This window comes from Salmo salar, chromosome 17 (genome assembly GCF_965601325.2).
Source record: "Salmo salar chromosome 17, fSalSal1, whole genome shotgun sequence".
Lineage (NCBI taxonomy): Eukaryota > Metazoa > Chordata > Actinopteri > Salmoniformes > Salmonidae > Salmo > Salmo salar.
Genome location: NC_138307.1, coordinates 19,609,587 through 19,634,578, shown reverse-complemented (window position 1 = coordinate 19,634,578; position 24,992 = coordinate 19,609,587). Strand labels below are relative to the sequence as shown.

General features: G+C 43.3%; 1 protein-coding gene across 4 annotated transcripts in view; it reads left to right on the top strand.

Moving 5' to 3' along the window:
* The window catches only part of LOC106575616 (lysine-specific demethylase 6A), a 52,807-nt gene that overhangs the window by 10,916 nt on the left and 16,899 nt on the right, over positions 1-24,992 (top strand). For 2 of the 4 annotated variants that reach the window (XM_045699151.2, XM_014152228.3), the window contains exons 3-16: positions 7,773-7,881; positions 8,783-8,832; positions 9,979-10,037; positions 10,764-10,884; positions 11,543-11,597; positions 18,089-18,123; positions 18,727-18,820; positions 18,938-19,163; positions 19,441-19,660; positions 20,533-20,667; positions 22,318-22,449; positions 22,636-22,713; positions 22,822-22,929; positions 23,096-23,467. In XM_045699151.2, the coding sequence (XP_045555107.1) occupies positions 7,773-7,881; positions 8,783-8,832; positions 9,979-10,037; positions 10,764-10,884; positions 11,543-11,597; positions 18,089-18,123; positions 18,727-18,820; positions 18,938-19,163; positions 19,441-19,660; positions 20,533-20,667; positions 22,318-22,449; positions 22,636-22,713; positions 22,822-22,929; positions 23,096-23,467 (1,794 nt within the window). The remainder of the gene's footprint in view (positions 1-7,772; positions 7,882-8,782; positions 8,833-9,978; positions 10,038-10,763; positions 10,885-11,542; positions 11,598-18,088; positions 18,124-18,726; positions 18,821-18,937; positions 19,164-19,440; positions 19,661-20,532; positions 20,668-22,317; positions 22,450-22,635; positions 22,714-22,821; positions 22,930-23,095; positions 23,468-24,992) is intronic. The other 2 variants (XM_045699152.2, XM_014152229.3) reach the window with 1 other exon arrangement.

The window sequence follows — 24,992 nt, the reverse complement described above, 5'->3', positions numbered from 1 at the left end:
CAGTTCTACATGGAAGAGTGGGCTGAAATTCCTCCACAGTGATGTACGTGGGAGACGGATTGACAACTACAGGAAGCGCTTGGTTGGAGTCATTGCAGCTAAAGGTGGCACAACCAGTTATTGAGTTTAAGGGGGCAATTACTTTTTCACACAGGCATTGGGTGTTGCATAATATGAAATACGTGTGGAGTTTATCTAATATTAAGTTTTGATCTGATCACATTGTTTAATTTATTTCGATGCAAAAGTAGAGACCTTTAGAAAGGGGTAAATACCTTTTCACAGGTGTGTGTGATTTGTTGTGCTTTGTGTGATTAGCTACCAGCTATGGCATGAAACGACACTGACAACAGCAACTGCAGCATTTATTGTAACTATAAATGTGCTCATACTTGACTTTGAACTAGATTTTTATTTGCAAATGCGAGTGAAATGCTTGTACTGTAGAGCCCTGACCACCCGCTAATGTGGCTGGTGAAATAGACATCTTACCTGCCAATGCCAAAATCTACCTGCATTTGGTAGGGGTTAATTTTAGGTTCTGGAACGTACCCCTTTTTGTTTTGCCATATGCGCTACAACAGACATTTACACACGTCTCTTGTCTGGTCTGCATAACACACAGGATGTAACCAAATGACTGGTCCCACAGAGGGAACTCCTTTTGTAATGGAGTAAGTTGCTGTACACAGACAGTATACCCACGTTAGGTTCTGTTCTTCCCCAGCCCATTCCTTGCCTTCTGAGTGATCTAACACACCTCAGTATTGCCCACTATCCCTCAACGTTGATGAATATTTAGTAGGCCAAGGGCATACGTGAATCTCGTCACTCACTAGTGTTACTGGTTCACTGTCATAGCACAAACTCCCCTGAACTTGGTAGTCCAGTTGAGTGACAAGTGGACGTTCTATCCTCCCCAAACGCACACGGACACGCACGTTTCAGAGACAAATACCTAATGCTGTCATCGAGTTAATCATTGGCTGGTCATTATCAACATTCTTTAAGTGCTCGATCTGCAAACAGTTTTGAATCGGTCTTGTTCAAACAGATTTTTTTTTCTCTCTCTCGCTTGGTGAGTGACTGATCTAAGAGCCACCCAGATATAGGACCTAACTGTAAATTACACCAGAATTGGCAACAGTGAATTAAACATGAAAAAGTTAAGCGGATCTCTTAGGCAAGAGTCATTCCACTTGTGAGTGTTTGTGGCTAATATGCACTTACAGTTGAAGTCGGACATTTAAATGTATTTGGCTAAGGTGTATGTAAACTCAGTTTTTCACAATTCATGACATTTAATCCTAGTAAAAATTCCCTGTCTTAGGTCAGTTAGGATCACCACTTTATTTTAAGAATGTGAAATGTCAGAATAATAGAGAATGATCTATTTCAGCTTTTATTTCTTTCATCACATTCCCAGTGGGTCAGAAGTTTACATACACTCAATTAGTAATTGGTAGTAGAGGTCGACCGATTATGATTTTTCAACGCCGATACAGACTATTGGAGGACCCAAAAAAGCCGATACCGATTAATCGGCCTGTAACACTTGGACGTCGTGGGTGTGGAGTCAGGCGCAGGAGGCAGAAAAATGTTCGGAACAAATATATATTTAATAAGTACCACAAAAGAGAAAAAATGCCCAAACGCAACAGGGCGTAACAAACCCAAAGTCCAACAACACGATACACTACACGAACACAGTGAAAACACGTAACAAGCCCGCACACAGAACAGGTGGAGAGGCGGGCTTAAATAACACCACTAATTACCTAAATGAACACAGGTGCAACTAATAAAGACATAACTAACAGAAAAACGAAAAGGGGATCGATGGCAGCTAGTAGGCCGGTGACGACGACTGCCGAGCGCCACCCGAACAGGGAGAGGAACCACCCTCGGCAGTAGTCGTGACACGGCCGATTGAATTTTTTTTATACATTTTATTTGTAATAATGACAATTGCAACAATACGGAATGAACACTTATTTTAACTTAATACATAAATACTATCAATTTAGCCTCAAATAAATAATGGAACATGTTCAATTTGGTTTAAGTAATGCAAAAACAGTGTTGGAGAAGAAAGTAAAAGTGCAATATGTGCCATGTAAAAAAGCTAACGTTTAAGTTCCTTGCTCAGAACATGAGAACATATGAAAGCTGGTGGTTCCTTTTAACATGAGTCTTCAATATTCCCAGGTAAGAAGTTTTGGGTTGTAGTTATTATAGGACCATTTCTCTCTATACGATTTGTATTTCATATACCTTTGACTAGTGGATGTTCTTATAGGCACTTTAGTATTGCCAGTGTAACAGTATATCTTCCGTCCCTCTCCTCGCTCCTACCTGGGCTCGAACCAGGAACACATCGACAACAGCCACCCTCGAAGCAGCGTTACCCATGCAGAGCAAGGGGAACAGCTACCCCAAGTCTCAGAGCGAGTGACGTTTGAAACTCTATTAGCGCGCACCCCGCTAACTAGCTAGCCATTTCACATCGGTTACACCAGCCTAATCTCGGGGGTTGATTGGCTTGAAGTCATAAACAGCGCAATGCTTGAAGAATTGCGAGGAGCTGCTGGCAAATGCACGAAGGTGCTGTTTGAATGAATGCTTACGAGCCTGCTGCTGCCTACCATCGCTCAGTCAGACTGCTCTATCAAATCATAGACTTAATTATAACATAACACACACAAATACGAGCCTTTGGTCATTAATATGGTCGAATCCGGAAACTATCATTTCGAAAATGAAACGTTTATTTCAGTGAAATACCGTTCCGTATTGTATCTAACGGGTGGCATCCATAAGTCTAAATATTCCTGTTTACATTGCACAACCTTCAATGTTATGTCATAATTATGTACAATGCTGGCAAATTAATTACGGCCTTTGTTAGGAATAAATGGACTTCACACAGTTCGCAATGAGCCAGGCGGCCCAAACTGCTGTATATACCCTGACTGCTTGCACGGAACGCAAGAGAAGTGACAACTTCCCTAGTTGTAAGAAATTCATGTTAGCAGGCAATATTAACTAAATATGCAGGTTTAAAAATATATACTTGTGTGTTGATTTTAAAGAAAGGCATTGATGTTTTATGGTTAGGTACATTGGTGCAACGAAATTGCTTTTTTCGCAAATGCGCTTGTTAAATCATCACCCGTTTGTCGAAGTAGGCGGTGATTCATTGAGAAATTAACAGGCACCGCATCGAATTATATGCAACGCAGCACACGTTAGATAAACTAGTAATATCATCAACCATGTGTAGTTAACTAGTGATTATGTTAAGATTGATAGTTTTTTCTAAGATAAGTTTAATTCTAGCTAGCAACTTACCTTGGCTTCTTGCTGCCCTCGCGTAACAGGTAGTCAGCCTGCCACGCAGGCTCCTCGTGGAGTGCAATGTAAGGCAGGTGGTTAGAGCGTTGGACTAGTAACCGGAAGGTTGCAAAAACGAATCCCCGAGGTGACAAGGTAAAAACTCTGTTCTGCCCCTGAACAAGGCAGTTAACCCCCGTTCCTAGGCCGTCATTGAAAATAAGAATGTGTTCTTAACCTGTTATGGCTAGGGGGCAGTATTTTCACAGCCGGATAAAAAACGTACCCGATTTAATCTGATTTATTACTCCTGCCCAGAAACTAGAATATGCATATAATTATTAGCTTTGGATAGAAAACACCCTAAAGTTTCTAAAACTGTTTGAATGGTGTCTGAGTATAACAGAACTCATATGGCAGGCAAAAACCTGAGAAGATTCCTTACAGGAAGTGCCCTGTCTGACCATTTCTTGCCCTTCTTGATTATCTCTATCCAATACAGGGGATCTCTGCTGTTACGTGACACTTCCTACGGCTCCCATGGGCTCTCAGAAGGCGGCAAAAAGCTGAATCGTGGCTTTGCAGGCTCTGGCTGAAAAAAAGTAGCGCGTTTGGATAGTGGCCGGTCACAGTACTATGAAACTCAGGCTCGTGCACGAGGGGATCCCATGCTTTTATTTTCTCTCTCTTTGTACGTATACACGCTTTCCCGGTCGGAATATTATCGCTTTTTTTGCGAGAAAAATGGCATAAAAATTTATTTTAAACAACAGAAATAGTCATATGTTTGAAAAATTGAAGTTTTTGTATTTTTGAGGAATTTGTAATTCGCGCCACGCCTATCATTGGATATTGGAGCAGGTGTTCCGCTAGCGGAACGACTAGATGTAAGAGGTTAACTTCTCTAGGGCCAGTGGGACGATTTCGTCCCACCTACGTAACAGCCAGTGGAATCCCGTGGCGCGTTATTCAAATACCTTAGAAATGCTATTACTTCAATTTCTCAAACATATGACTATTTTACACCATTTTAAAGACAAGACTCTCGTTAATCTAACCACACTGTTCGATTTCAAAAAGGCTTTACAACGAAAGCAAAACATTAGATTATGTCAGCAGAGTACCCAGCCAGAAATAATCACACACCCATTTTTCAAGCTAGCATATAATGTCACATAAACCCAAACCACAGCTAAATGCAGCACTAACCTTTGATCTTCATCAGATGACAATCTTAGGACATTATGTTATACAATACATGCATGTTTTGTTCAATCAAGTTCATATTTATATCAAAAGCCAGCTTTTTACATTAGCATGTGACGTTCAGAACTAGCATACGCCCCGCAAACTTCCGGTGAATTTACTAAATTACTCACGATAAACGTTCACAAAAAACATAACAATTATTTTAAGAATTATAGATACAGAACTCCTCTATGCACTCGCTATGTCCGATTTTAAAATAGCTTTTCGGTGAAAGCACATTTTGCAATATTCTAAGTAGATAGCCCGGCATCACAGGGCTAGCTATTTAGACACCCACCAAGTTTAAGTCAGATTTACTATAAAAAAAATATGTTATTACCTTTGCTGTCTTAGTCAGAATGCACTCCCAGGACTTCTACTTCAATAACAAATGTTGGTTTGGTTCAAAATAATCCATAGTTATATCCAAATAGCGGCGTTTTGTTCGTGCGTTCAAGACACTATCCGAAAGGGTAAAGAAGGGTGACGCGCCCGACGCGTTTCGTGACAACAAAAAAATCTAAATATTCCATTACCGTACTTCGAAGCATGTCAACCGCTGTTTAAAATACATTTTTATGCAATTTTTCTCGTAAAAAAGCGATAATATTCCGACCGGGAATCTGTGTTTTAGTACAAAGAGAGAGAAAATAAAAACATGGGGTCGCCTCGTGCACGCGCCTCAGTCTCATTGTCCTCTGATAGACCGCTTACCAAAGGCGCTAATGTTTTTCAGCCAGGGGCTGGAATTACATCATTCAGCTTTTTCCCGGGTTCTGAGAGCCTATGGGAGCCGTAGGAAGTGTCATGTTACAGCAAAGATCCTCAGTTTTCAATAGAGTCAAGAAGAACAAGAACTTGTCAGACAGGCCACTTCCTGTACAGAATCTTCTCAGGTTTTTGCCTGCCATATGAGTTCTGTTATACTCACAGACACCATTCAAACAGTTTTAGAAACTTTAGGGTGTTTTCTATCCAAAGCCAATAATTATATGCATATTCTAGTTTCTGGGCAGTAGTAATAACCAGATTAAATCGGGTACGTTTTTTATCCGGCCGTGTAAATACTGCCCCCTAGCCCTAACAGGTTAATCTGACTTGCCTAGTTAGATAAAGGTGTAATTTTCTTTTTTTTAAATCGGTGTCCAAAAATACCGATTACCGATTGTTATGAAAACTTGAAATCGGCCATTCCGATTAATCGGTAGACCTCTAATTGGTAGCGTTGCCTTTGAATTGTTTCACTTGGTTCAAACGTTTCGGGTAGCCTTCCACAAACTTCCCACAATAAGTTGGGTGAATTTTGGCCCATTCCTCCTGGCAGAGCTGCTGTAACTGAGTCAGGTTTGTAGGCCTCCTTGCTCGCACATGCTTTTTCAGTTCTGCCCACAAATGTTCTATAAGATTGAGGCCAGGGCTTGTGATGGCCACTCCAATGCATTGACTTTGTTGTCCTTAAGACATTTTGCCACAACTTTGGAAGTATGCTTGGGGTCATTGTCCATTTGGAAGACCCATTAGCGACCAAGCTTTAACTTCTTGACTGATGTCTTGATGTTGCTTCAATATATCCACACAATTGTCCGTCCTCATGATGCCATCTATTTTGTGAAGTGCACCAGTCCCTCCTGCAGCAAAGAACCCCCAACAACATGATGCCAGCACCCCCACAACATGATGTCGCCACCCCCGTGCTTCAAGGTTGGGATGGTGTTCTTTGGCTTGCAAGCCTCCCCCTTTTTCCTCCAAACATAATGATGGTCATTATGGCCAAACAGTTACATTTTTGTTTCATCAGACCAGAGGACATTTCTCCAAAAAGTACGATCTTTGTGCTCATGTGCAGTTGCAAACCGTAGTCTGGCTTTTTTATGGCGGTTTTGGAGCAGTGGCTTTGCAGAGCGGCCTTTCAGGTTATGTCGATATAGGACTCATTTTACTGTGGATGTAGATACTTTTGTACCCGTTTCCTCCAGCATCTTCACAGGGTCCTTTGCTGTTGTTCTGGGATTGATTTGCACTTTTCGCACCAAAGCACGTTCATCTCTAGGAGACAGAACGTGTCTCCTTCCTGAGCGGCTGCATGGTCCCATGGTGTTTATACTTGTGTACTATTGTTTGTACAGATGAACGTGGTCTCTTCAGCCGTTTGGAAATTGCTCCCATGGATGAACCAGACTTGTGGAGGACCACAATTTATTTTCTGAGGTCTTGGCTGATTTCTTTAGATTTTTCCATGATGTCGAGCAAAGAGGCACTGAGTTTGAAGGTAAGCCTTGAAATACATCCACAGGTACACCTCCAATTGACTCAAATTATGTCAATTAGCCTATCAGAAGCTTCTAAAGCCATGACATAATTTTCTGGAGTTTTCCAAGCTGTTTAAAGGCACAGTCAACTTAGTGTATGTAAACTTCTGACCCACTGGAATTGTGATACAGTGAGTTATAAGTGAAATAATCTGTCTGTTGGTAACATTACTTGTGTCATGCACAAAGTAGATGTCTTAACCGACTTGCCAAAACTATAGTTTGTTAACAAGACATTTGTGGAGTGGTTGAAAAACAAGTTTTAATGACTCCAAGTTTTAATGACTCCAACCTAAGTGTATGTAAACTTCCGACTTCAACTGTTAGTGTGTGTGTGTTCTGCAGCTGTGTGTGTGACAGACTATCTGAAGGAATGTTCTGGTGCATTTCTTAGTTGCTGTTTGTGTATATTTAGTGCTCTCTTTCAGAAGCCATGTCCTCAGAGAGCTGTTACTCAGAGTGTAGGGAAACACTTTATGGGTTTCTAGAGTTCAGCAGCAGTCTTCCAGGAGTGGGTGTGTTTAATGTGTGTGATTAGGCCTTAGGCAGAGCCATCCTTGTGAGTGATGCGCATACCGCTGTTTTTTATTTTCCAGTGGAAGAAGTCCAAATCAAAACTTGGCCCGACACACACAATGAATGGATATCCATACCATCGCTCCCATTTTATATGGACATTGATAACTGATTGAGATAAAAGTGGCACCCTATTCCCTGTATAGTGCACTACTTTTGACCAGGGCATATGAGGCTCCGGTCAAAATTAGTGCACTATGTAGGGAATAGAGGGCCGTTTGTGACGCGTCCCATGTGAGACTTCCTGGTAAGAGACACTGCTCTCTGTGTTCATGCTGAGTTTCTTCTTGCTGTATTTGTCCCCAGGCCGTTCGTTCCTACGATTCTCTCATCTTGAAGGCTGAAGGAAAAGTGGAGCCAGAGTTATTCTGCCAGCTAGGCCACTTCAACCTCCTCCTGGAGGATTACGCTAAAGGTGAGATGACGCCCCTCTTGCTCTCTCCCCCCTCGCTCACTCCCTCTCCCCCCCTATGTGGACTTTGTTTTGCGAACATTAAGTCAACATTTCTACATGCCGTGTGGCATTATTCAAGTGTATTAACTTCTGTGCAGCATCAGTGGGGAGCTAACATGATGCCGTCCAGACTCCCAGTGCAGCCTAAAGTCAAGTGGAGCAGGCAGGGTGCTTTCACACTTTAATAAGGTGGACATCGGCTGCACTGATGGACTGTTGAACCGTGAGACACATTTGACAGAAGTACCAACGGTAACAAAAATGATAGTTCCGAACCGTTTTTCATGTTGTAGTATTGGAAAAAGTCCAGAAGTTTCAGTATAGCGTGCAACACAAGTGTCTACTCTGGTCTTGGCACATGGGCTCCAGCCAACAGCTGGCAGGTAGGCTAGTCTACCCAATGAGATTATTGTGAGAATATTTGTCAAACGGCAGTCATGCATCGATCAAGCCCCTTGAAATGTATTGTAACAGAACATGAAGATCACCGTGAACTTCACAGGGTGCTGAAAGTGCATCTGGAGTTCCCACTGGGCACAGATGTCTATTCCACATTGGTTCAATGTCGTTTCATTGAAATGTGGAAACAACGTTGAGTCAACCAGTGTGTGCCCAGTGGGTTATTACATCTGTAGCCTAATAAACTGCATGGTTTCTCAAGTCATAGTGGGAGGACCAAGCACCATATCATCGCTCCCTTTTATTTGTTATTTTTAAAGCTTTATTAAACTTAAACTTAATTTCAGTTAGATGCAGTTGACCCCAAGTTGGCATTGCTGAAAACAAAGCTGGTCTTATAGGAAAGTTAGTTGGTGTTAACCTTCTGGTATGTCTGGTATTTAATATCCCTCTTCTTTCACAGCATTATCAGCATACCAGAGGTACTACAGCTTACAGTCCGACTACTGGAAGGTGAGAAAATACTACTGACGGACACACACTCTGAATGCTTCCGCATGCTTTGGTTTCGGCTGGCACCTATTCAAACTGAACAAATGTGCTCACAAACTCCCTTAAAAGACCTTCGCTTGGAAAAAATAGAGAAGGCGACAATAGCTCTGTTTGTCCCTCTTTAGACGCAGTAGCCAGTATACACTTCCTCAAAATAGTCAGAATTAAGCTAACTCAAGGTCTTTCATTTAATTTTTGTTTTTCTCAGTTCTTAGTCATGTAATTTACATCTAAGATGTTTGGTGCGGTGTTTCTCAAGTGAAATGTGCATGAAAACGAGTCTATCCTTGATGACAAACACTTAATTGAAGAATCCCTACAATTGACCAAAGACGGACGAAGAGGCGTAGACTTTGCCTCAACTTCAGCTTGCCTCGAGAAAAAATGTAGCGTGCACAAATAGCTGAAACACCATTGCCAAAGATCACAATGAACAAACACGTCACAAAATGTCATCATAATATATGAACGAACTGTTCCCAACAGTTTGTGATGGGGAAGCATGCGGACACCTTTACTCACACACTCACACTCCTATCTGTGGAGCTCTTATAGTAGTAATGTCTCCATTCTACTTCTACTGCAGATTGTATTCTGCTCATGTTCATCCTCAACCTGCCAAGGAATAGATTAACCCATTCACATCGCACCGGCCGACCAACCAGACACAGGAAGTGTGTGTGGTTATGATTCAGGGGTTTGTCTGGAGGCACGCTGTGGGTTGTGGCTTTCAGATTAGACTCATTCTCTGCCGTTTTCTGTTTGAGTCGAGAAATCTGTGGTGAGATGTGAGCATTTGGTAGGCCTACATGGTGATTCCGTTTGAGCGTCGGCCAGCAGAGACGATCCCCAAAAGGCATCTGTAGCGCAGTAACCAGTCATTGCACAAAGAAAGACTTCTATTGCTTGTGGTTAAAATGAATGGTCCATACCTAATGACGACAGATTAAGACAGACGCCTTGCAGAGTGGGTTTCTGGAAGGGCTCCTATGCAGACGACATGTCTGGGCTGCTGCCATTTTGAAAGCATTGTTTTATGTGTAGGCGTGTGTGTGGCCTGTAACTAATTAGTCTTAATGGTGCTCCGTGTGCATCTGCCTCTTCCAGAATGCTGCCTTCCTATATGGCCTGGGCATGGTCTACTTCCATTACAACGCATTTCAGTGGTGAGTAGTTGTCTTATACAACCTAAGTATGGAGGACTAGATTATGATGGTATTATAACTGTTGTCTGTGTGTGTGTGTGTGTGTGCATGGGAAAGAGATGTTTATGGTTTCCATGGTGACGCCGTCACCAGTTGCGTCCCACATGGCACCCTGTTTCATTTTATAGTGCACTAGTTTTGACCATGACCCCTACGGGCCCTGGTGGACAGTAGTGCATAATGTAGTGAATAGGGAGCTAGTTGTGAAGAAACCATGAGGTCCAGTTTTAATGATGTTGTGAAGAAACCATGAAGATGTCCAGTTTTAATCATGTTGTGAAGAAACCATGAAGATGTCCAGTTTTAATCATGTTGTGAAGAAACCATGAAGATGTCCAGTTTTAATCATGTTGTGAAGAAACCATGAAGATGTCCAGTTTTAATCATGTTGTGAAGAAACCATGAAGATGTCCAGTTTTAATCATGTTGTGAAGAAACCATGAAGATGTCCAGTTTTAATCATGTTGTGAAGAAACCATGAAGATGTCCAGTTTTAATCACGTGATATTCTCTCGTCTGGAGGGCTGTGGTCTCTGTTCAACACTGCAGCGCTGACTCTTCATCTTCTCTGAGTGGCGTCTCCCATTTCTAACTTGGAATATACTTATCTCTTTCACTCACTCTGTGTGTTTCTCTCCCTCTCTTTCTGTCTCTTTCCCTCTCTCTCCATCTCTTCTCCTCCCCCAGGGCGATAAAAGCTTTCCAGGAGGTGCTCTACATCGACCCCAGTTTCTCACGAGCCAAGGAGATCCACCTGCGACTCGGCCTCATGTTTAAGGTCAACACCGACTACGAGTCAAGTCTAAAGGTACTCTGCCTGCCTCTCTCCTCCACCAGTGGAGCCACCACAACATTTCCCACAGTTAGGACATCCAGGGAGGAACATTAGTGTAGAATGTTTTTGTTTTTTAAAATTTATAGGTTGGCACCTTATTCTACTGATCAGGGATGGGCCACTGATGGGGGTGGGGGCCACCAAAAATCTGAACTCATTATGGGGGTCTCAGTGGCTCGCGGGTCTGTGTACCCACATCCTTACCCACACATGCAGTCAGAGACAGCCCTGGCCTTTTGGGGATCCTACGCACAAAGTAGTTCATTTCATGAAATTCTATTCATTTTGCCATTGGGCGGAGAGAGATGTTTGCAATTTTTGATATCTGAGTGAGACTGACACACAAAATCAATGGGGGACTGTAAAGAGGACTTGCAGTGTGCAATCTCTTCATCAGTTGCCCTCTCCCTTGTTCGTTCTCTCCTGCTCTCTAATTGCAGTGCAGAAAGTGAGCAAGGAGAGAGGCAGCTTGCTGAAGAATTGATTTCCTTGTCTGACAGTCAGGGAAAAGGAGCATCTCAGTGCATGGGGATTCATGTAAAGGAATTACCTTTTGCATTGTTCTTTTGTTTCTGTGTATTTCTTGTCTTTCAGTGGATGTTAATACCTTGATATTCTGTTCTGTCAACAGCATTTCCAGCTGGCTTTGATTGACTCCAACCCCTGCACTTTGTCCAAAGCTGAAAGTAAGTAGTGTGAATAAAGCTAATTCGGTAATGCAAGTTTCTTTTTCTTCTTGTCTTTTTTAAATATGCATGTTTAAACGCATGTTGATGTTCATTCGAGATTTAACTACAGAAATGTACTGGACAAATTGGCTAACTATGTTGATTGAGAGTAGGGATGGGCATGCTTAATGGAGTACTCAAACTGATGTAAAAAAAAAATATATATATATACTGTAAAACTATTTTGTGAAATGTTTGTCTTGAAGACAACGTTAATGTGTGTCTCTCACTCAATTGCGTACCGACCGCTCCCTCTAAACACGTATGCTGTGTTCGCCTACAGCAATAAATGCCTATTAAAAACATAGTCCATTCAGAAAGTATTCAAACCTCTTGACTTCCACTTTTTTGTTACGTTACAGCCTTATTCTAAAATTGATTAAATAAAACAAATTCCTCATCTACACACAATACCCAATAATAACAAAGTGAAAACAGGTTTAACATTTTTGCAAATGTATTAAAAAAAAAAAACTTAAATACCTTATTTACATAAGTATTCAGACTCTTTGCTTTGAGACTTGAATTTGAGCTCAGGTGCATCCTGTTTTCATTTATCATCCTTGAGATGTTTCTACAACTTGATTGGAGTCCACCTTTGGTAAATTCAATTGATTGGATATGATTTGGAAAGACACGTCTATATAAGGTCCCACAGTTGACAGTGTATGTCAGAGCAAAAACCAAGCCATGAGGTCAAAGGAATTGTCCGTAGAGCTCAGAGACAGGATTGTGTTTCGGCACAGATCTGGGGAAAGGTTCCAAAACATTTCTGCAGCATTGAAGGTCCCCAAGAACACGGTGGCCTCCATTCTTAAATGGAAGAAGTTTGGAACCACCAAGACTCTTCATAGAGCTGGCTGCCTGGCCAAACTAAGCGGGGGAGAAGGGCCTTGGTCAGGGAGGTGACCAGGAACCCGATGGTTACTCTGACAGAGCTCAAGAGTTCCTCTGTGGAGATGGGAGAACCTTCCAAAAGGACAACCATCTCTGCAGCACTCCACCAATCAGGCCTTTTATGGTAGTGGCCAGATGGAAGCCACTCAGTAAAAGGCACATGACAGCCCGCTTGGAGTTTGCCAAAAGGCACCTAAAGTACTCTGACCATGAGGAAACAAGATTATCTGGTCTGATGAAACAAAGATTGAACTATTTGGCCTGAATGCCAAGTGTCACGTCTGGAGGAAACCTGGCACCATCCATACGGTGAAGCAGGGTGGAGGCAGCATCATGCTGTGGGGATGTTTTTCAGTGGCAGGGACTGGGAGACTAGTCAAGATTGAAGGAAAGCTGAACGGAGCAAGGTACAGAGAGATCCTTGATGAAAACCTGCTCCAGAGTGCTCAGGACCTCAGATGGGCGAAGGTTCACCTTCCAACAGGAAAATGACCCTAAGCACACAGCCAAGACAACGCAGGAGTGCTGGCTTTTGAGGCTCGACTGGACTGAGTTATGTGTTGTGAAGCTAGCCACAATAAGGATTGGGCACAATAGTGGAATTTGAGGTTTGCCTTCAAAATAAAAGTTTGACAGTGATGCAAATGAATACAGAGTATAATTATGCCCTACTTTTATTTTGACGGCTAACCGCAAAGGCCACTTGTGGCTGATCCTTATTGTGGCTAGCTTCACATAGATGGGTCCGACCATTTAATCAAATAAGAACTGTCTTATAAGTTAGGGTTATTTTAGATGATGACAGCTAGCTAACTATATAGCTAGGTAACTATAGCTACTGAATGGAATGTCGTTTTGCTATGTTTTTGGGGAAGGACTTTGTTAGCAAGCTAGCAACCTTTTTTTATGACCAGCACTGGTAAAGACATCTTTTCCAGCATCATAGCATACGTATCAATGCATCGTTGTAAACAAATGAAATACGAGTGATGGTATAATGACTACGTAAAAAAATGATGAACACGTTAAATTATTGTATGACGTGCAGTCATATTCAGGTCCTGATTGGTCAACAAGCTTATTTGACATGCAAAGACCTAAACGGCGTTCCATAGAAATCCTGGTTGAGAATGAAACGACTGAACAACGGAACAGCACAGCAAGTAAGTGAAAGAAATAGGTTTGGATTGATTTACTGGTAATGGGGACATACGTAAATGCTGACAAATTAACTTTTTGGTCAGTGTGGTGTATGTGTGGGTAACCTTTTTATTTAACTAGGCAAGTCAGTTAAGAACAAATTATTTATGATGTCCCGGACGACACTGGGCCAATTGTGCTTCGCCCTATGGGACTCCCAATCACACGGACGCAGCGGTGTAAAGCACTGCATTTCAGTGCAAGAGGCGTCAATACAATCCCTGGTTTGAATCCAGGCTGTATCACATCCGGCCGTGATTGGGAGTCCCATAGGGCAGCGCACAATTGGCCCGGGTTAGGCTGTCAATCTAAATAAGAATTTGTTCTTAACTGACTTGCCTGGTTAAGTAAAGGTTATACACACACACACACACACTGACCAAAACTTTATTTTGTTGGCATTTACGTATGTCCCCATTACCAGTAAAACATAATGTAAACCTATTTCTTTCACTTACTTGCTGTGCTGTTTCATTCTCAACTAGGATTTCTATTGAACGCCGTTTGGGTCTTTGCGTGTCAAAAAAGATACACGTCAAATAACAGTATTTGACCTGTCAAATGACACTATTTGACGTGTCAAATAAGCTTGTTGACCAATCAGGACCTGAATATGACTGCACGTCATAAAATAATTTAACGCAGTTATTACACATTGATTACACTCACTCGTATTTCATATGTCACAATGATTCGTCTACGTATGTTATTATGCTGGTAATGTTCTCTCGTGCACCTACAGTGCTGGTCATAAAATAAAATAAAAAGCTAGCTAGCTCATGGATGCAAACAATGTTCTTACCCAAAACGACAGCTGTTTTAGTAGCTATAGTTAACTAGCTAACTATATAGCTAGGTGTCATCTAAACTAACCCTAATTTATAAGACAGTTCTTATTTGATTAATGGTGGTTGAACCCATCTATGTGAAGCTAGCCACAATAAAGATTAGCAACAATAGTGGACTTTGCAGTTAAAGTATGTCATTGTATTCATTTGCATCACTGTCAAATAGTGGAATTATGCCATCATTTAATAGATCATGCTAAATGAGGTTGGAATGTTGTATAAAATCAACTTGTTGATTTGAAATCACACTGGATGTATTATACTTTAGAATTGCATTGGGGGCATACTTATTTCACTGTACGGCTTTACCTATGGATTGTGGATCAATGACGTGGTATCAGTCTACTCAGTGATACCCAGAGAACATTAGCATCTTAGGTCTTATTGCGGGACTCTGAAACAACTGTGAATTGAGCCACATTTTGTCAACCTACGTGTATTGAACACTATTCCCGAGGGAAAACAAAACTGCGTGGATGTTTTGGAGTCTGATGGAGGACGTTGGGGAAAAATATCTTGGGTAGACTGCTATACCATTTCATTGATCCCCAATCCTTAGGTAAAGCTGTACAGTGCAATATGTATGTCAATACACACAATAGGCTGACTGGGGAGGTGATTTCAGTCACAGTCCCACGATAAGAGCTACAACGCCAATGTTTGCGTTAACTCTTCACAGTTGTGTTCTGTGGGTGTCACTGAGTAGACTGATACTGCATTTCATTGCTTCACATTCCAACGTTGTTTAACATTATCTAGTATAAATATGTCATGATTCCACCAATTGTAACCTTCTACATCACTTTCGAAGATGTACTTTTATTTTGAAGGCAAACTGCAAATTACACTATTGTGCCTAATTCTTATTGTGGCTAGCTTCACAACACAAATCGATCTGGTCGAGGCTCAAATGCCAGATGCTAGCTGGCTGCTTATAACGTTAGCTTTGGGCAACAGGGTTAAGTAGCTGGCTAGCTATTTATTTTCATGAACTGAAGTTCAATTTCAATAGGCGAACAACAAGTGCCTACCTAGCTACTACTTACAAGGATTCTTAAATCATTGCTAAGAATAGTAAAAATGACTGCAGTTTCTACTGGTCATTGTTTTCAGGCTGGTTGTATTGGTGCTAGCTAGCTACCCCAAAAGTTGCGGTCGAACAAATAATACTTTCTTATCAAAGGGGTATTGTAAACACATCGTTCGTGGCCGGTGATTGCTTTTTTGTACAGCTTTGACACTGATAGTAGTGGTGGCACTTGGATTGCACGTGTAAATTCACAACACAACATTCTATAATAGAACTGTTATTTGACATGTCAAATTAAAAACGTATTTAATGCGTCAGTGTTATTTGACGTACATCTTTTTTGACACGCCAAGACCCAAACGGCGTTCTGTAGTATGTCGTCAAGCTAATAGCAGTGATGCTATTACTGTGTAACTCCGGTAGGTAAACATCTGAAAAATGGCGCACTTGGTAGTGTGTACCGGTGCTCGACCAGTCGCGAAAGCCAACATCACCCACGACAGAGAACGGTTGATTGTCAAGGGCAATGAATTGGATTTCGCCTTTGAGTTGTATCGCTGAAATGTTCTTACTCTTTCAAATGACTACTCAACTTGTTGACTGCTCGATCCACACAGCAGACATTGTGGGCTAGGTTAGGAATGCTGTGTTGCGTGTGTCGTGCAAAATTTTACTTGGCATCATTACGTCCTGTACCTACATTATATAGGTATGCACGTCAGCTTTGACATCGGTTTTGCACATCGGTGTTAAACTAGACATCGGGCTGATGCCGACGTTGGCATTTTTAGCTAATATCGTCCGATTCCGATATGTTCACTGATATATTGTGCGTCCCTACTGATAACGAATTCTAATTGCTAAGTTGCCTCGTATATTCAGGCAATAAAGAAACAAGTGCCATTTTTAAAATTAATTTGTTGAAACTGATATAGACTTTTGTTTATTTTTTTACCTTTTAACTAGGTAAGTCAGTTAAGAACAAATTCTTATTTACAATGACTGCCTAGGAACAGTGGGTTAACTGCCTTGTTCAGGGGCGGAACAACAGCTTTTTTACCTTGTCAGCTCAGGGATTCGATCTTGCAACCTTTCGGTTACTAGTCCAACGCTCTAACCACTAGGCTACCTGCCGCCACGTGACGTGTAGGCCAGTGACAACACATCTCAATTTAATCTATTTTAAATTTGGGCTGTAATGCAACAAAATGTGGAAAAAGTCAAGGAGTGTGAATACTTTCAGAAGGCACTGTAGCTAACCTAACAACTGTAACATGCTGACCAGACCGGACTCGTCGAATGCGCGAGCGTCGCAAAATACATTTAGAAATCCATGTTATTCAATTATTGTACCCACACTGCTCGTGCGCGCCAACGAGCGTTTGCGTTGCCAAGGGCTAAAATAAGTCATTCCTATTTCTGACGCAGATCGCGCTGCAAGTCCTGCCTCTCATCTCCTCATTGGTTTATACAAGCAGCTACCCACGTGCCATCTCCTCATTGGTTATACCCACATGGGTGATTGAAAGACAATGTTTTGCCGGTTGTCGTGGTAATACTATGAAAGTGTAGATGCCAATCACCATTTAAGTTCATAGATGAAAAAGCCTGGAAGGATGCCTAGAAACAATTCAGTTGGCCATTTTATGTGTGGATTAATTGTCGGAGTAGAGGATCTTGTGCATTTCAGATAAAATAACAACTCAATGTTTATATCCCAGGACAAATTAGCTAGCAAAAGCAAGCTAGCTAAATAGGACAAATTAGCTAGCAAGTGCAAGCTAAATTGCCATACATGTTTAATGTTTTTCGACCTGTCCCCAAATTAATGTAATTGGTTCAGAGTTTGTTTTGATATTTTTCCCTGCGTGTTGTGATTGCGTTTGGTGTAGGGGGTTCCGTGTAACAATGTATTTGATCAGAGTGAAAGGAGGTGGTGTGGTAGGGTTTATCTAGCATACCGAATACATTACACTGCATGATATTATTATTGTTATTTCATTCGGCTTTCTCCCCCTCTACTGGCTCCTATTGCCTGGAACCTGTTACCTAGGAGACCCCAATACCCGTCCCGCTGGAGTGTTTCTAATCAGGCACACGGACAAACACATCCTCCCTCTCTTTCTCTCTCACACGCATCCTTTCTATCTCTGTTACACACACACACCCTCTCTCGGTCTTTCTCACACACACGGGTACATCAAGGGCAGTCTCACCTCTGTGTATCAGTCTGGTTGGGCTCATTCACTCTGCTCAGAGACACACAGCACTGCTCTACAGACAAGTCAACCTGCTGCCACCAGAGGAGACAGCCTAGCAGCTCATCTGTTCAACTCAGTGGATTAACTGCTATAATTTCTCTGTTTACTGGAGTCGTTCCATTTTGACCAGAATTTTGATGCTGAATGTTGGAATTTCTCTCTGAAGTAGCCAACAATTTGTATATATATTTTTTTTTTTGTCCTCTTCCTCAGTTCAGTTCCACATTGCCCATTTGTATGAGATTCAGGTAAGCCTTGTCTTTTTCCTCTCATCTCATTGAATTGTGTTTGTACTGTATCTACGTGCTTTCCTTTTCAGTAAGTATTCAACAACGTTGTTCAAGAATAAGTTACACTTACCCTAAAATATGAACTATACAACTATTCTATGTTAGCTAGCGTTTTAGCAGCTAGGCTAATTGATCCGAGAGAGCCTTGTGTTGTGATCAAATGACCACGCATCATAGAAAATGGATGGGTTTCCCTCTCGGCCAGTTCCGTGTGGTTGCCATGGTAACATGAGTCCCTATCTCTCTCGTATGCCCGTGTGATTCGTCTTTCACACTGCTTTGGCTTAAGCAGCAGCTCTTAATAATCGGACCATGTTGGCTGACTGACTGCAGTAGCACCACAGGAGTGCAGAGCTGTGGGTCAGTCAGTGTTCTGCTGTGTCAGTAGGACGTTGCTGCAGCAGAGTCATTTCATCCAGCAGTCTGTTGGGAGTAAAATGTCTTGGTGCAGGCTAGGGAGGGACACTGCTTAATCTGTCAAATATGGCACGTCATTTGTTATTCTCACCCTCCTTTTTTTCCCCCCTCCTTCCCTCGCTCTCGTTCTCCCGTTTTCTGCAGAAGAGATACCGGGCTGCTAAGGAGGCGTACGAGAGCCTTCTGCAGACGGAGAATCTCCCAGCACAGGTGAAGGCCACTACCCTGCAGCAGCTAGGTAAGACCACACACAGCTGGTGAAAAGAATGACTGGGTCTGGCACTGAATAAATGGATGGATGAGGTGATGGGAAGGTTGACCTATTGTTCTGTGTCCTCCCCTCCCCCTCTACTAGGCTGGATGCACCACACAGTGGAGCAGCTGGGAGACCGAGCCAACAAGGACAGCTATGCCATCCAGTGTCTGCAGAAATCACTGGAGGCAGACCCCAACTCGGGACAGTCCTGGTACTTCCTGGGCAGGTGCTACTCCAGTATTGGCAAGGTCCAGGATGCGTTTGTCTCCTACAGGCAGTCCATAGACAAATCAGAAGCCAGTGCAGACACTTGGTGTTCAATAGGGTACGCATTAGACCGTACGTCTTCTCTCTCGATCCCTCTTTGTTTTGCCCATATCTCTCCCTCCTTTGTCACTCCACTCTCTTTAACCCTTTTCACCCCTCACTGCTGTGTCCTCTACTCGTTTTCTGTATTTAACCCTCCACCTCTCACTGCTCTGTCCTCTCTACCCCTATTTAACCTTCTCCACCCCTTTCTCCCCCTCTTTTTCAATATTCAACCCTCTCCCCACCCCTTTTTCTCCATGTCCCCCTCTCCTCAATCATTTCCTCTCCATTAGTGTTCTGTACCAGCAACAGAACCAGCCCATGGATGCTCTGCAGGCGTACATCTGTGCAGTGCAGCTGGACCACGGCCACGCTGCCGCCTGGATGGACCTGGGCACGCTCTACGAGTCCTGCAGCCAGCCGCATGATGCCATCAAGTGCTACATCAACGCCATGCGCAGCAAGGCCTGCTCCAACGCCACCGCGCTCACACAACGCATCAAATGCCTGCAGGTGAGGAGAGAGGGAGAGACTCGGGAGGGAGGTGTTCAGTCCCAAATCAACCCCTAGCTCCCTACCGCTTAGATGGTTAGGGGAGGGGGTACTCCTGAGTTCACTGACCACTGGTTGGGTGCTTTTTTTTTCTTCTTCACCTGTTGGAGATTTGAAAGAATTTGGACACGTGTCAGCAAAGTGGGAATGGTTTAATCTAGCCCTTTTGTTGACTAGGTTGAGTTATCACCATGTTTGCTCCCATCCTTTCAGAACTAAAATGGGTGTTCAGGGGCTAAGAGTTGATTTTGGACTGGGTAAGAGGATGGGAGAGGTCTGAAGACCCACTTTGAATCCCACTGCTGGAGAGACCTATGATCTGAGCTGCTGGGCTACTCAAACTTGACTATTCTGAACTACAGATTGTGGAAACCATTTTCTGAATACCAGAAGGCAAATCTGTGTGTGTTCACTGTGGAACCTGGCTCCTCCAGTCCCATACCCCATGTGTCTTGTCCATTTTGATGTAAAAACATTACCCCGCATTCATCTGTATGTATGAATGAGGGAACATTCTCCAGTCACCAGTATTTTGAGCATAATTCCCTGGCATTAAGACAACGTGATGGTTTGTTTTAATGATTATGTGTTGTGTAAATTCATTCAAAGTGCACATATGACCCCCAACATGACTTCCCTGTTTGGTTGACCTCTCTACTAAAGACCATAACGGGCAAACATATTCGATTCTCACTAACAGATGGGACCGCTGATATGCCAAGCTAGTAGCTAACCGGCTACATGAGAGCGACCGTAACAAGACAATAACATTTTGATCGCAAGATCATTTTAAGTCATTAAAATGTTGTTTTCACACGTTTTCCATTCCATAGGCTCAGTTGAGTAACCCCCAGGTCACTAGTCTACAGAGTAAAAGTAAAATGCTTCCTCTTATTGATGAGGCCTGGAGTCTACCAATCCCAGCAGAGCTAACCTCCAGGCAGGGTGGCCTGAACACTGCACCGCAGGTGAGACCAGATAGACCACTCCCCCCACACACACAACCCTCTACACACACCACCGCCAACGGGCAACACATCACCTGGAGCTTCTCCATGAGTCTTCCTGTGGAGTAACCGATGCCTAGAGCAGTCATAAGAACCAATTTAACCAAGTTATGCTCACAATCTGGAAAAATTACAGTGACTGGAAAAATCCCTGGTAACAGTCGTTCATATAGCTGTACCTGGTGTGATTTTTAGGTGTAGCTTGTTAAGGCAGCGATCTAGTCATGGTTGGCAAACTAGTCATTCAGCGGCTTGAGACATGACATGCAAATGTTATGACGTGATTTGCCACAATTTCTTGTTATGACTGCTTAGGGCTTTTGTTATGACTGACAGGGTCAAGGGAAGTGTTGCCCATCCCAATCCCTTCCTCCCTTCCCCAAACTCCCTGACACAGCCACAGGCCAACCTCACTACCCACTGTCTACCACTATCTGTTATCATGGCTTCACAACTCAAAGAACCAATTTGGTTAAATTAAATTGGTTTCATTTAATTTCTCCATTCAAATAGAATACATTTTAATTGTGACATCCAGTGTATTTACACTATAAAAATACATATTTAAAAAAAGATATTTATTTTTTTAAACGTCAGTTTGTCGTTGTGATTGGTGAGGTTGTGCCTCAGTAGAATAGTTCCAGGTTGACATTCTTCCTCTCATTCATCCTGAGGTCATCAGGTGCCTTGCTGCCTCTGAAACCTGGTGGCGCCCCCTAGTGTTGCAGTACCATTCATTCACTTTCATTATAGACAACATTAGTTCTAGTGTGTGTGTGTGTGTTTGTTCGTTGAGTACAATGTAATTCTCAGCATCAGACTATACAAACTGAAGCCGTCTTCAGATGTTAGTTTTGGGGAGGAGACGGGTGAGGCTTGTTTTCTTTCCCTTGTATTCATAAAAAACAGGTTGTTATGGGTTCAGGTGTTCTGATTAGGACCACAACCCATGTTTTCAACAAATCCATTTTCATGGAGGATGACAATTCACACCTGGAGTTGCCTTTTTTAACATTTTGATTATTTTGTTTTTAAAAGCTGCAACTGCCAAGGGCTTAGCGTTGTGGTATGATCAGGCAAAGCCTTTGTATGGCCAAGCGTCTTTGTTGGCGATGAGACTCCGTCAACGTGGAAGGATTGACAGTTTGTGATGAGAAATTCCACTCTACCGGTCATGGAAACATCTTCAGGGTATCATTGCATATTGTTTGTTAAAAATGCAGGGAAGAAATGTGTACGTCTTTTGAAGTCCCAACATCACCCTCCTGCTTTTGTTCTCCCTCTCTAACTGCCTATCCCTTTATTCTGTCACTTCCTCTCCATCCTTCACTTTGCGTTCTGCTCCTTGCTACCTGCCCTTTAATTTTCCCTGTGGCCCTCTTCTCGTCCTCTATCGCTCTCTCCTTTTATCCCTCCATCTCTGCCTGTGATCTACCCTTTCCTGTCCCTTTCTCTCTTCTCTCCTGCATCCCTCCTGTATTTACCTGTCTTTCTGTGCACTTTCCCTTACTACTTTACCTTCTATCATGTTTTCAACACCCTTCACTGCCCTCCCTTGCAACCCCTTCACTCTCCCTCCTCCTTCTCCTCCCCTCCCCTCCCTCTCTGTAGGCATGTAAGCCCCAGCATAGCTCAGAGGGAGGGGGATCGGGCCAGGCTCTGCCCCCACACGTGGGCCCTATGGGCCAGGGGGAGGACCAATCCAGCCCTGCCAAGAGGAGGAGGGCCTCCAGCCCAGCCAAGGTACATTACACTATATTCAGATGGAGGTCTGATGTGTTTTTGTAGAACAGACATGATTGTCTATCAGGTAGCATAGGAAATCATGTGAGCAGTATGTTACAATACCACTTGCGTCCATTTCAATATTTTAGGTTGGCTGAAGATGAGGAATCTCTCACTCCTAACTCTCAAACACTCCTTTTGCAGAGCCAGCCAGATTCCTGGCCTAGTAACTCAGCACAGCAGCCAGTCCCCAACTGGTACCTGTCGCCACAGAAACTGCAGGTAAACACACACTTAACAAACCCTGCCCTGCCACTCACACCTGCGTCCCCCTGCTGATTCCGTCTCTACACATTCACACACTAATCTGTACATCCTCGGTGCTCCCAGCTCCTGGACCAGTTGAGGAGTAACCGGGCCAGTCTGAAGCCCCTGCAGCTGCAGATGCTGGAGCAGCTGGAGGCACAACTCAACCTAATGCAGCAGCACCAGCAGCAGGTACACACATACACACGCTTATTACCCCCAGATGTTTACCTGATGGCCTGCAAGCAGTATACTGTATGTCTCTTCTAATGTAGTGTAATATATTGACTAATTCATGTTAATCCACTGAAAGTGCTGTTGTTAATTAAAGACTAAACCCTGACGTTCTGTTCTACAGATGAGACAGAATGCATCTGGACAGCTGCGTCCCTCCCTCCCCAACGGCCCATCAGCTACCAACTCTCTTCCCCCTCCTCACTCTAGTCTGCCCCCCTCCCGGCCCCACCTGGCCCCTCAGGGCTTGTTGCGGCCCCCCTGCCCTCCTGGACCACTGGCCAACGGGCCTCTGGCAGGCGGGACACCACACGGACACTCTGACACTCTTTCTGTGGGCAATAATAATAATAATAATGATGATGACCCGGTGGCGGCCACAGGACCCAACGGAGACGTGCCTTACCTGCAGCCCGGCGCACTACTACCTCACACCTGCACAAGCACCCAATCACAGGACACAGCGCGCCGGGCCCTGCACCTAAACTCCACTCAGGTAGGACTCTACCTGTTCACTCTATTCAGGTCTGTGTGAAGCTCATATACAGTGGGGGAAAAAAGTATTTGATCCCCTGCTGATTTTGTACGTTTGCCCACTTACAAAGAAATGATCAGTCTATAATTTTAATGGTAGGTTTATTTGAACAGTGAGAGACAGAATTACAACAACAAAAATCCAGAAAAACGCATGTCAAAAATGTTATAAAATGATTTGCATTTTAATGAGGGAAATAAGTATTTGACCCCTCTGCAAAACATGACTAAGTACTTGGTGGCAAAACCCTTGTTGGCAATCACAGAGGTCAGATGTTTCTTGTAGTTGGCCACCAGGTTTGCACACATCTCAGGAGGGATTTTGTCCCACTCCTCTTTGCAGATCTTCTCCAAGTCATTAAGGTTTCGAGGCTGACGTTTGGCAACTCGAACCTTCAGCTCCTTCCACAGATTTTCTATGGGATTAAGGTCTGGAGACTGGCTAGGCCACTCCAAGACCTTAATGTGCTTCTTCTTGAGCCACTCCTTTGTTGCCGTGGCCGTGTGTTTTGGGTCATTGTCATGCTGGAATACCCATCCACGACACATTTTCAATGAGCCTGGCTGAGGGAAGGATATTCTCACCCAAGATTTGACGGTACATGGCCCCGTCCATCGTCCCTTTGATGCAGTGAAGTTGTCCTGTCCCCTTAGCAGAAAAACACCCCCAAAGCATAATGTTTCCACCTCCATGTTTGACGGTGGAGATGGTGTTCTTGGGGTCATAGGCAGCATTCCTCCTCCTCCTCCAAACACGGCGAGTTGAGTTGATGCTAAAGAGCTCCATTTTGGTCTCATCTGACCGCAACACTTTCACCAGTTGTCCTCTGAATCATTCGGATGTTCATTGGCAAACTTCAGATGGGCATGTATATGTATTCTTGAGCAGGGGGACCTTGCGGGCGCTGCAGGATTTCAGTCCTTCACGGCGTAGTGTGTTACCAATTGTTTTCTTGGTGACTATGGTCCCAGCTGCCTTGAGATCATTGACAAGATCCTCCCATGTAGTTCTGGGCTGATTCCTTACCGTTCTCATGATCATTGCAACTCCACGAGGTGAGATCTTGCATGGAGCTCCAGGCCGAGGGATATTGACAGTTCTTTTGTGTTTCTTCCATTTGCGAATAATCCCAACAAATGTTGTCACCTTCTCACCAAGCTGCTTGGCGATGGTCTTGTAGCCCATTCCAGCCTTGTGTAGATCTACAATCTTGTCCCTGACATCCTTGGAGAGCTCTTTGGTCTTGGCCATGGTGGAGAGTTTGGAATCTGATTGATTGCTTCTGTGGACATGTGTCTTTTTTACAGTTAACAAGCTGCGGTTAGGAGCACTCCCTTTAACAGTGTGCTCCTAATCTCAGCTCGTTACCTATATAAAAGACACCTGGGAGCCAGAAATTGAGAGCGGGTCAAATACTTATTTCCCTCATTAAAATGCAAATCAATTTATAACATTTTAGACATGTATTTTTCTGGATTTGTTTGTT